The sequence below is a fragment of the Rhea pennata genome, chromosome 1 (assembly GCF_028389875.1).
Source record: "Rhea pennata isolate bPtePen1 chromosome 1, bPtePen1.pri, whole genome shotgun sequence".
NCBI classification, from domain to species: domain Eukaryota; kingdom Metazoa; phylum Chordata; class Aves; order Rheiformes; family Rheidae; genus Rhea; species Rhea pennata.
The window spans coordinates 69,389,708-69,402,194 of record NC_084663.1 but is presented as its reverse complement, the minus strand read 5'-3'; the positions used below and the strand labels follow the sequence as shown (position 1 = coordinate 69,402,194).

At 41.2% G+C, this 12,487-nt stretch overlaps 1 protein-coding gene across 13 annotated transcripts in view; it reads right to left on the bottom strand.

Moving 5' to 3' along the window:
* Positions 1-12,487, bottom strand: part of CALD1 (caldesmon 1) — a 197,220-nt gene that overhangs the window by 52,382 nt on the left and 132,351 nt on the right. The window contains exon 1 of one of the 13 annotated variants that reach the window (XM_062591093.1): positions 3,036-3,272. The exons of the other annotated variants lie outside the window; for them this stretch is intronic. Within the exon in view, the coding sequence (XP_062447077.1) occupies positions 3,036-3,082 (47 nt within the window). The 5' untranslated portion in view covers positions 3,083-3,272. Of the gene's footprint in view, positions 1-3,035; positions 3,273-12,487 lie in introns of those variants that run through there. 13 annotated transcript variants of the gene reach the window in all.

The window sequence follows — 12,487 nt, the reverse complement described above, 5'->3', positions numbered from 1 at the left end:
TCAGGTGGTGGCAACTAATATATCAAGAATCCTCTATGTACATGGTGTGTAGTTACCACAAGGTTTAAAGTAAGTATGATGCTCCCATAGATAACTGTATTTGCATCTAAAGTACTCATCTACCACTTTCTCAAATGCTTTGGACTTCACTCCCAAACACACTGATGTGCAAGCTGCGTATAAACTGTCCACAGTGCACAGATGGACAGATTGAGTATGAAAGGGCTGACATTTAAAAAGTAAAATAAATAAATGGCCTATTTCTTGGCACATGGTAAATTTGTCACTGTTGAGGAAGAGCTACTTTCAGAGGTTATCTAGTGGTTTTAGCTTTTAAAATTGGGACATATGGACTTGCTACGGGCTAACATCTTTGTGCATCTGGTTGTTAGTTACATTATGCCTACCTTATTTTATCTGAGTAATGTAAAAGAGTTTTGAAAAATTAAGGATTCAGATCCTCTGTGGGAACAGGAATGAAAAGCATGGCAAAAGACTAAAAAGAAGGAAAGAGATAGCTTCAAGTGAAAATGAACAGCATCAATTTTCCAAGCAGAATTAATCAAACAGCACAGTCCTACTAACACTGTTGCTGCCTGCAGAGAAGAGTAAAGCATCTCCTTCAAGTCCCTCTCCCTTATCCTAATAAAACAAGCCAATTCTCTGGCTTAAACATCCAGTCAAGGAATGGAAAAGATAGCCTACAATACAAGGCACATACACAAAAAGTGTATGCAGTGAAAGAATGAATTTCCAATAACAAAACTGCCTACAAATAAGATGTAGATTTTGAGCAAAAGCAGTATTTTTCAGGAAGATTACCCGTTGGCAAAGAACACTTCTGCTTTCCATAGAAATTTGCATGGTAAACACCAATTTTAGCCTCCAGTGAAGTTAGTCAACTTAATCCCTGTACATTTACTAAGCAGTTTCAACATTTTCAGGCCAATTCAAATAAGTCCTTGGCTATGACAACAGCTTCTGCTTTTAGTTTCCAATGTATCGAATGCTAACAGGATTACATTCAGCTACTTAGCAATTACAACATTTTCTACAAATACTACAGGTATACTGAGGGCACAGACAGTATCTTAAACAATGCAGCTGAAACCACCATATAAAGGGCCATTAGAGGACATTTGCAAGAAGTTAAAAATCACATTGTACCTCATTCAAAACAGCGCAATCACTGCCTCCTCCTTTTCCCTGGAGAATCTCCAAAGAATTAACTTATAAAGACTTTAATACTCCTTTTCTATTCCATTGCAATCTCTTGAGAAGGCACAAGGACTTAGAATGATTAAGTTACGTCTCAGTCTGGGAAGGGCCGTATTTCATCATGTATTTCACTGAGTAATGCTTTGAAGAAGCCTTTGTGGATAATGTTGAAGGTGTCTTCTGCACTTTTAGCCCAAGGTCACAGAGATGTTTGTTAAAAGGGAATAAATCAGTTTGCAGCTTTTGGCCACCAATTTGATTTCTCTTAAACGTCCTCCCCAAAAATACTGCTGTTAGACGTGGCAAAACAAAACCCCTGTCTTGTTGTCAAGGTGTGTCTGCTCTCATGTAGAACTACTGGATATGAATCTCAGAAGGTGTAGGAAACCACAGGAGAGCAGCTAACCATGTTTCAAAAGACAGAGATTGAATTATTTTCACTCAGATAAAATTCCACCAACTCATGTACATAACTGTGGGTACTAAAGCGGACACAAGCTGGGGCATTCCTTGCAGCACTCACCGAACACCTCAGACATATACAAGTGATAAAGTTAGCACATTAATGATGCTTTCTCTCACCCAGTTGGGGAGTGGAGCAGCATCTCCCTCAGCAAGGATATCCAAAGATTTCTAGCTTTTTAAGCAGAACAGCCAGACACTGACATCTAGCTAAACTGGCCCCAGTGCAGGCCAGTGAAAAGGGTCTGAAGGTCGGTCCAGAGCCTTCAAGCCAGGGTCACTATACCCAGGGTCAGCTCCCCGCAGCAGGCTTAAGAGTCACAGTTTGCTCTAGTTATGTAACAGCACCAGGGTCCAAATCTCACTCACTTCTCGTCTTCCTTTCTTCTCTCCCTCTCTTTCCTCTTGCACCAGTTGCAGTGAAACTAGTTCTCTGCCCCGCAACTCCCTGTTCCCATACAGCAGTCCCTTGAGGGCTGGCTGCCACAATCTGTGGCCATTTCAACCAAGGACCCAGCACAAAACAAAATCATTTGACGTGTACTTAGTTTAATTACTATTTATTCCCCACTATCTGAAATCATGATTAAGGGTTTTATGCTCCTGGAAGGGGCTTGTTGGAACATCCGAGTTTCAGAAATCTCTGAGCACGATCCTCCCAAGAGCACAGGATTTCATGCTTGAAACTCCAAAAACAAGAACCCCAAAATCTCAGTCACTTTTGAAAGTCTCTCCCAGATTTTAAACAAAACCCTGAGACAAATCACTTCGCAGTATTTTAGAGACTAAGCAGTGCCCTGTTTTCCTCCCCTCAACATACAAAGCAGACGAACAAAGCGATAACACAAGACCCAAATAAATCAGATAATTTCTTTAGCAGTATTACACACGCCAATTGATTTTCTTCATTTGCTTCCCTCCCATATTCAGAGATAAATGCGTCATGAGAACTTTATTTACTTAGTGGACTAAGCAATCCGAGTTATGAGAAAGCTTTCAAACAAACTATGAAACTTCTGCAAACTTCTCATTAACAGCACTCTGATTAGCAACCAGTCCTTCCAACATACTCTTCTACCTACTTCTGCCTCGGAACAAAGCAACTTAAATTCTGAAGTTTGGCTCAAAAAGACGCATAAATGCATTGATTTTTCTTTTAGACAAGAGAATACAATATAACAAAAAGAAGAGCAAAAGAACACAGCCTGAATCCAATGCTTATTCCCCAGTTCACCCAACTTCCAAACTCATCACATACTGTTTTGTGCCCCTTTCCCATCACCACCATCCAGCACTTCCCACATAAAACAGAAAGGCTAAAGCCATACAGATATCACAATAAATCGGGAACTCACTTGGAAAGACTTGACAAGTTCTGCCTGCAGTACGATCTGCTGATCATGTCTGCAGCGTATGAATCAGTGCAAACTGCTGCCAGCTCCAGGGAGCAAATGGACGGATGATCAGGGCGTGGAATGAGATAATAAAAATGCCATTATCCTTTCAGGCATGCAAGACTCATTGGATGCTCTTTCCACCCCACAGGTTAACCATTTGGTCGGTCCTGTAGCTCCGAAATGACACACTGTTCGCCTCTTGTCAAGCTCATTATCTATCTTGTATCCTCCCCCTCCCTTCGCCTCCCTCTGGTCCCTCCGCTCTGCGATCATATGATTATTATTTTTTTTTACTGTATTCTCTCTAATAGAGCCTCTTTGTTATGTCTGGACCTCAGATTGCAGAAATTCCTGCAGATTTCTCAGCTGCTCAGTTTGACAGACAAATGCTCACTTCCCATTCAGTTTCCACAAGAAGTGCTTCTGCTTCAGCAAGTTTGCCCAGGCACCAAGCAGTGCGAACCACATACACTGTACAAAGATGCCTTCACAAGCATTTGCTTGTAGGAAAGTCACGTTCCAGCCTGCCCAGAGACGACAAGGGGAGAGGACCAAATGTAAAACAATAGTCCAGGAAACAGTCCTCCCTTTTGATCATAAATCATTGCTTAAATATATTGCAAGCACATGCATCGAGTCAAACTTGTGAAAGGTCAAGCTGGAAGTGAAAGCTCAAAAGACTAGAGTGATTTCCAAATGGAAACAAATCCAGGGAGCTAGCAAGCAGCTGCAAAGCCCAACAGAGTCAGGATAAGACCACTGTATATTAAGCAATGGGATTAAAAACATGGCTGCAGCAAAATCCAGTCTAACAGGCTCTTCTCAACATTCTTCCATATAATCTCCTGAATCTGAATGAAGCAGGAAATAGAAATGCAAACAAGATAATTTAAATGGAGGCACCATCAGTTACCATGATTTCACATGCTTGGCTCTCATACCCCTTTAAGCTGGCCTATGTGAGAAAACTGAAACAGCTCACTGCACAGTCCTGCAGCCAATTCCACCCCAGGTTGTGATCCTGCTTAACCTCATAAATTACAGGGGTGGATCTGGATGGATTAGTACTTTGAGGGGAGATCCCTCCTAGAAGCTCACACTTCTGTGGGAAGGAGTTCAGTAGGTGGCACTCTTACCCTGGAGTAAGCACTGAGTCAATAATGTTGGCTCTCAACAGAGGCATGAGCCTAACAGTTTCCTTCTCAGTGATTTTAAGAAATATTCACCAATTTGTGTTCTGCTCAAATGCCAAAGCAGATAATTGATTTTTTGCCTCTATAAAACTCGCTGTACCATTTCAAGGATAGCTTCTGAGGATAAGTTACACTTCTGTGCTTTCTAGCATGCTGCATGATTCTCATGCAGGAATGCACAGGCTTAGACTTTTTGCAGAACAGGTCTGCCATATCCTCCTTCCTCCCCCCCAGATTGTTATTTCTTTACCTACCTGATTTATCCATCTTTTCAAGTACAAAATGTACTAGAATTTTGGGCTGGCGCAGGGAAATGGCAACACTGCTGACTGCAAATGGAGAATACTGTGGATTCTGGGATTACAAACGATCTGCAAATGAGATCAGGGTCCAACAGGGAGGCCATCTCCACTTCTTTTACACTGTCCTCAACTGAAAGAGGACATGTAGGGCAGTGTGAACGTGAAGAGTCCTTAGAAAATGCTGATGACAAGGCAGTCATCTTTGTTCCTCCCAGAAAAGAAATTTCCATGATTGGGAAATTACAGAGGCAGATTTTTCTCTCTTGGAAGAGAGTCAGTTAAACAAAGATTGTATCACTGTTCTGGTAAAATACTTTTTAATCAGATGCCAGATCTAAGAATTGATGATTATGAAACTATAATCTGGGCTCCAAACGCAGTCCCACAGATTTCTAGTACAGATCAGTATTTACTACTATGTCACAGAAATGGATCTTTTTCCAGTTGAGTGAGTTCCAAGCCTTTTTCAATGTATCCTGGAATGCTCAGGTTATTGCAGTGCTCACAAACAAAACTATTCCCATGTAGGATCACATACAAGCAACTTGAGTGTCTTCTAAAACTTTACACTTTTCTTCTTTAAAGATTTTTTTTTCAAAAAATCCCATTGCTTCTATTATGATGCAGACAGACCCTGGCTCTCAGTGGCAGATCTGAGCTATTTGTTGAGTCAGTAGGAGAAAGAGGAATCTCCTGCACTTGTAGTATATCCTGGAACTGTTTTAAAATGTATCCGTTAGATCAGGGCACTCAGGAGAAACACAGGGTTTTTTTCTCTGCTTTTCCAACTAACGTTTTGAATTAGAAAAATCTGGAGGAGCACTTCCTGCCTAGATGAAACACAACTGCTTTACATGCCTATTTTTAATCTGGAGCAAAAATTTCTTACACTGAACTGCATCTTCTTGCCTATAAAACGCTACTGAGAATAGATATCTTTTGTCTAATGAATTCTTGAGCCATGATTAATACTGGCCATGTAAATCTATCCTCGGCTGATGTGCTAGTTTGCATTTTTGCCTACAAATGAAGAACTGAGGATATATGCAGTAAGCAAAGCCCCACTCCCAAAGAGTAGCAGTCTCTCTGCCAAACTGGCTGCAGCTCATCTTCAGTGAGCATCGTTGGTAACAACTGCTTGAAATGCCCTGCAGGTAGGAGACAGCATATTGTTTTTTTTAATTTGACAATACCAGTTGTTAATTTTTTTTCCCAACCAGAAAGTGCTATAAAGATGATTCATCACACTCGCAAAGCTGCAAGACCACATGTGATTCTGGACACAGTAATGTTGATCCACTGCATACAGGCAATAAGCACACTGCCCAGTGGACCTAGACTAGCTTGTGTTAGTGGTGTTGTGGCACTGATGAATGCCCATGAAGCTTCATCATCCGCTGTATCCTCAAGAGCTCGGCACGTCACTGAAATAGCAAGGTCTGTTCAGCTGAGGAACATCTCTGTTTTAACAAGAACTACAGGGACATTTTCACGACTCAGTTTGCACTACTGGAAACACTGTCTCTCTTCTCAAAGGAGGGCTTCATGGTGGCCAACACATGCAATGCTAAGCATTCGCACCCAGCAGCTCCATAGTGTACAGCCATACAGAACTGGTTCCAGTGAAAGAGGCTGACACTAAGCCAAAATTGTGTCATGTGTGCAATCCTCTTTGAAAAGGGGGAGGAGAAGCCAAGTCATTTATAGAGCCCTGTACTTAATAACCCCTTTTATTTCACAAACAAGTTTGTTGTTGTTTACTTTATTGAATAATTTAACTGAAAGGGATTTGTAATCTCCTTTTTCACCCTGAGGTGAAGATGTTGCATATGGAACAACAAGAGGCAAACAACCTTCTTCTGGATCACTTCAAAAATTCACAGGGGCATCTGCAGCATGAAAAATGATGATGACAGGAGATGCATGTCTTACAGCTTGTTTTCCTTGTATGTTCTGATGCTTCAGAGATGATGACTTGTTCCAGGACACTAAGATCACTAAGCAGGACACAAGAGGGAGAGAAAACTAGGTAAACAAACACTAACTAAACTATTGCACTTGAAAGGAGTCATTCACTCCAACAAATTCAAGTTAAATGACTTTAAGAGTCAAGGCTCATCTATTACAACAATGAAAGGAACTACAGGGCCTTTCATAGCTTCTCATCATTAAAAGCAGCAAAATGAGGAGGAGGAAGGAGACATGAGAGCTTTCCAAAAGGAAATTATTACTGGGAGGTTCCAATGACTACTCATACTAACAATAGGAATGTCCAGAGGTCGTCCAGAGAGCCACTTAACATTTTGTTTGTTATTTTTACTTTAACCATTCCTGCATGTAAGGCAGAGTTTTTGGTGAGTCAATCATAATAACCCTTGAATCATTTCTCCTTTACAGCTTGTATTGAATTTAGAACTTGACAGAAGCACAGAAGTAGTCCAAACCATGCCTTCCCATACATAGTTTAGCCCTTTCTGTACACTCTTGTCAGTAACGGGTTCTGTCTGTCACTTGGATGCCCACTGTTCTTGTCCTGTTACTCAAATACCTCCACGTTCCTTTAGCTCTTTGTGTAGTCCCTTTCCAAGCCAAGGCAATTTTGAAATGGGAAGGCAAATAATTTACAGAAATATACCTGATTTGCTTCAGAGACAGTAAATACCTCACCACACCACCTCCTCTCCTGAGTGCCGCTATCCTGAAATCAGTGGACAGACTTGTAGAGAACTTTGCAAAGCTACTGGCATTTTGCAAGAGAAACAGAACTCTGTGTTTTTTAAGAAAATCCACTCTGATGACATTAACATCTGCTCCTTGTTTGAAGGATATTTTTAACTGTTCCCTCCCTGGGAAAATGAAAGATGCCACAATGTCTTTCATGCTCTCACGGAGTAGACGAACTCCGGGGTTTTTTTCAAGTCTGCTCTGCAATGCCCCCACAGTTCACAACAATGTATGCATCTCATAAGGCAAAAAGGATCTACATTCACCCCTCTCAATGCAGGAAACTGGTGTGTGGGCAAGGACTTCATTTCACAGATGAACACTTGGCATGTTAAATCATATGCAGTAGGTAAAGTCTGGCAACCCATACAAAATGTCTTGGATAAAATCTCTGAGTACTCATAAAAATAAGGCTATCTACTTCATCATCAAATGCTGCAGTCTCTTACTCTTCCCCCTGCCCAATTCAGTTTTAAATATCTGAAGTATCGGAGATTCTGCCATTTCCCAGTGGTAAGCCTTTTGTAGTCTTAAAGAGTTCAGTATTAAGAAATCATCCAACAGCTACGACATCTGTTCCTCCCCTTGTTCTTAACTGTAGCTCTTAGTTATGTCAACCTGGATGTCTGTGAACAGCAACAAAGCCAGATATTTTAATGTGTTCAGTGATACCCACAAAAAATAATTACTCAGCCATGCAAGTGAAGATTTTATATATGTATATATATAATACACACACACACACACACACACACACACAATGGAATGTGTAGTTTTGGTTTTGTACATACACTTGTGTAAATCACAGGCAGCAATGTTAATGGAGTTTACATGCTCACATGGGCACATCATCATGTAGCTAATGACTTATCAAAAGACAGAACTATTTGCACAGATGAGTTCTGCAGGATTGGGAACATAAACTTGTACCTTAAAACATGAGAGCCTGAAGTCTTTGAAATTTTAACCACTCACAGTAAAGTACTTACAGGTATTGACAACCCATATAGACCCCTGTAGCATTTAGCCTTATCTGATATCTGCTTTTGCAGATCAGGATGGTCCTGAGCAGCACAGACAGGAGTTCGGTTCTCTGCAGAGAGAAGTTTGTCTTCTCTGTCCTCACTTCTTGAGTTATTAATATTATCCTGTGTCTCACATGGAAAAATTACTGACTGCATGTATGGCTGTGACGGTAAACAAAACAAACTCCAACACAAGTGTTAGAGTGATATTCCAGGAACTTCCACTGTAAATTGAACTCGATTAGAAAAATATATTTGCTGGTGTTTCCATTCTCTACCAGTTACTTACGGGGCAAGGCACAATCCAGAAATAAAGCAGCACAGCATTTCACGGTGTGATAGACTATTTCCACTAAAGCGTAGCTTTTCTTTTATGTCATTTTTCACTGCTTTCAAATAAACAATCAGATCAGAACAATAGTCTCCATATTACAGCCAGGACACGGCTACCTTCTGGTCATTTGAACAACTGGAGGAAATCATATGAGGGAAGCATTCACAAAAGCTACCTTTACATCCTCTCCGAAAGCCCTGGCACAGCCACCTGCATGACACAGGCTCTGGTGACCTCCCGCACTGAGTTGCCCTCACGGGGACCCGCATCTCTCCATACTCCAGCATACTTCCACAGGGAAGGATCATCGCTTCCCCACGCGCTTCCTGTGTTACTCATGAGTGCTCATACTGTTGAGCTTTATACATTTTCAGGGAGAGATGCCAATTCTTACAGCAATAAAAAGCAATCTATTATTTTGGCTAGAAAATTTTAAAATTTGCTGTCTCTCATTGATACCTGAACTCTTACTTGCTTGGAGCAGTAACTGTTATTATGTATTTCAGCCTTAGCCGTAACAAGAGTAGCACTCCAAGCCCAGAAGATTATGACTGCGCTTGTAGGCCCTTCTGCTTTCATTCATGTAGTATAATATTTGCAGAGTTCACAAAACTGAAAGCCATATAAGCTGCCAATAATATAGATGCAAGTTCCCTGCACCTCAACTGTTTTAGGCAATACTGAATTTCTGCAACACTTTTGCCAATAGGTTTTATATAAAACTATTAACATTGCTCAGTTGGTTAGAGCACGGTGCTAATAATGCCAAGGTCATGGGTTCAATCCCCATATGGGCCACTTGTTTAAGGGTTGGATTAGATGATTTCCAAAGGTCCCTTCCAACCTTATCAATTCTATAATTCTATGATTATTAATATATTAACAGGTATGGTCCAAACATTCTTATTCACTTCAAACTAAGCTTGTCTTCTTATTCCCTGAATTTTAGTGGTGAGCAAGATCCAAGCCCAAATTAGGATCTCAACTTCACGAACAACCCAATAAACTCAGCTAGCAAAACCATCAGAATTCCACTGAAGCCAGTGACTGTTCAACAGTTTATGCCACTTAAACAGCTCGAAGGTATTCAAAACTCAAACCTAAGCTAGAGATACTGAGCTTTTCCTACTCCTGAGCTTAGCTTAAAAATAGGTTGGAGCTGCAGAACAGGCCTCCTTCCCATGCAGGTTGATGATCAGTTAGATCTCTGGCTGACTAGACTGCTCATTTTTAATATCTGGAAATGGCCCGTAGGTATTTTGGAATGGGCTTTACTTCACTAGCTGCGCAGGGATTACAATCAAACCGGATGCTCCCAAGAACTTTCAGAGAGCAAACAGTGTCAGTTTATTTAATAAGTTTCAAAGTGAAACTAAAATCTTGTCCAAATCATGTCTCCTCTGATTTAATTAAAGCACACCACACATACTGCACTGCTCTGTTAATCATTAACAAAGTTAATTGAAGACAGAAGATGATTCTTTTCTTTTCTTCCCTTCAAAAGCTTCCAGTCAGTGGAAAACTTCAAAAAACATTCCCAAAAAAGACCAGTACAGTATGACTTTTGTTAGAATGGTCAGTGCGTCAGTGTGTTTTTTCCCCTTCTTCTGTCCTTCAGATTCCTATAGGAATGCATATTAAAATGGGGGGGAGGGGGGTGTTGCTGTTTTTCTCTTTTTTGTTTGGCAAAATACCTTTCTCAAATTTTCTCAATATTGGCTGGTCTTTGCGTCAGTATGACAGCCATTGGGTTTGACAGGAATCAGATTGCTAAACCCACAGAAAAAAGCTTTGGAAATTAGGGGCTAGTTATACATTCAGTTTCATTTAAGTCTGCCAGTTTTAGCCAACTGGCAAGGAGTGGATCCAAACTGTCTCTGTTATCCCTTCGCTTCTGTGGTGCACAAGCACAGTTCCTTCAGCACACTAATCTCTGCTCTAGCTTTTAGGCTCATTCACAGCTCCTGCTCTCTGATAAATCTCATCAGCCCTCCCTTCCCAAACCATTATGCTTTCCAAGATGACCTTAGCAACCCATAAAACATATTCTCTCAATGCAGGAAACCCTTCCAATTTCTTCTGGGGAGGAACTAAATAGAAAATTAAATAATGTTAAAAGTATTACACTTTCTGGACTATTCAAGAAACAGGATGCACCCAACTTCTATTTTTTACAACATTTCTCACTTTTTGAAGGAGACTTTAAAAAAAAACAACAACAACAATGAAGGTTTCTTTCTTCAGGTTTTAGGAAATCTAAATACAAAAGCTTCCAGTCTCATCGACAAAGGAGTTGTTATCTAACGGGATTTCCCTCTTGAAAGCAACAAAGGGTCAAGGCTGAACACTTCCACAAAGCCTGTCAGATCAGATCAGGTCAGCACTCTGGCTGGATTCCTGCCTCCAGCCATGGCTCATGCCTAATGGCTTAGAGGAAAGCAATGGGAAAAGAAAAAAATGGCAAACTTCGCTGCACCTGGTCCATTGAGCAAAGCTCCACTTACAAGGCAAAATTCCTCTCTGCCCCCTGCAGGCAGTCAGCTGGAGCTCTGCCAGTTAAAGGCATTAGGGCGTGCACTGTAATGTCTTTAAAAGAAGTAATTTATTGTAGGGTATTACACACAAAAGGACATCAAGAGTTAAAATGAAATCATAGCAAATATTCAGTATTTGCATCACAGTACACGCATCAGCTGTTAATGAACGGGAGGCTTAAATTAGTCCAGCACAGTAAGAGACCAAGTATATTTTTCCTCTGTTATTTCTCTACTTGCCCAATTGCTAATAGGAACTGCACCGCGGTACCTGAAATCTACCATAATTCAGTGACAACTGCATGGGAGTAACTCTTCAAGGCACAGTTCATCTAATTCCTGGCTTCTCCCGAAAAATGGCTGCAGGGTCACACCTAACACCACCAGGACAGGCAAGGTCTCAGAAACTCCCAAGGCCGTGATTTCTTCCCATCTGCTAAGGAGCAGGCTCAGTCTGTGCTTCAGAGCTGCCTGCAAAAGGACAGTCCAAATACACTCACGGCTTTAGCACGGGCTCTTGATCTTGTCCATGTTACCCAGGTGGCCTTTGTGGAGACAAATGCAAGCCCGTGACAAACGACAGCCCAGGCTTATCTCCTCCTAAGCACAATCAGCATCTCAGTGCCAGCCTGTAGCTGGCTTTATGGATAGGAAGCCCTGGATCACAGGTCAAAATCATTTTGCATCTATACAGTTCACCAGCTGGATAACAGAGTGTGAGAAAAGCTTCTCAGACCTGAACTTCTGCTAAGCATACACGAGTGTACTGAAGCTCCTCATCATGTGTACATAGCCTTGGCTTCCCACTGACAGCACAAAATCATGAGCCTCTCAAGTAGGCAGGCCCATGGGAAGGAAGAAGAGAAGCAGCTGCAATCCCTCTCACTGTACATGCTTGTTTTGTTATTTTTCTAGATCTGTTTTGGTTTTCATTTTTAAACAACTTATATGCTAAGGTATCCATGAAGAAATGCATTTGTAAACAAATGTCTGTGCAGCCTTCAGTCTTTGAAGATAGAGTTTGTCCGAATTCTTCAACGATTTAGAAAATGATTTCATCCAGCCCATCAGGCCAGTGACTATGAAGGCTGATGCGATGCTGTGTGGGTGACTGATCAGGTCCTCAAGCTACAGAGCTTGAACCTGTGCATTTTGCTCTGCCATAGGAAGGTTCCGCCCCTAAAAAATCTGTCCATCTTCAGAATACATAGAAGATTTCTTACCACTGCTTGAAGAGATGGTTTCACTCATATCATAAGAATAACCTCAAAGACACCCAAACAGGGATGGGGTGGCAT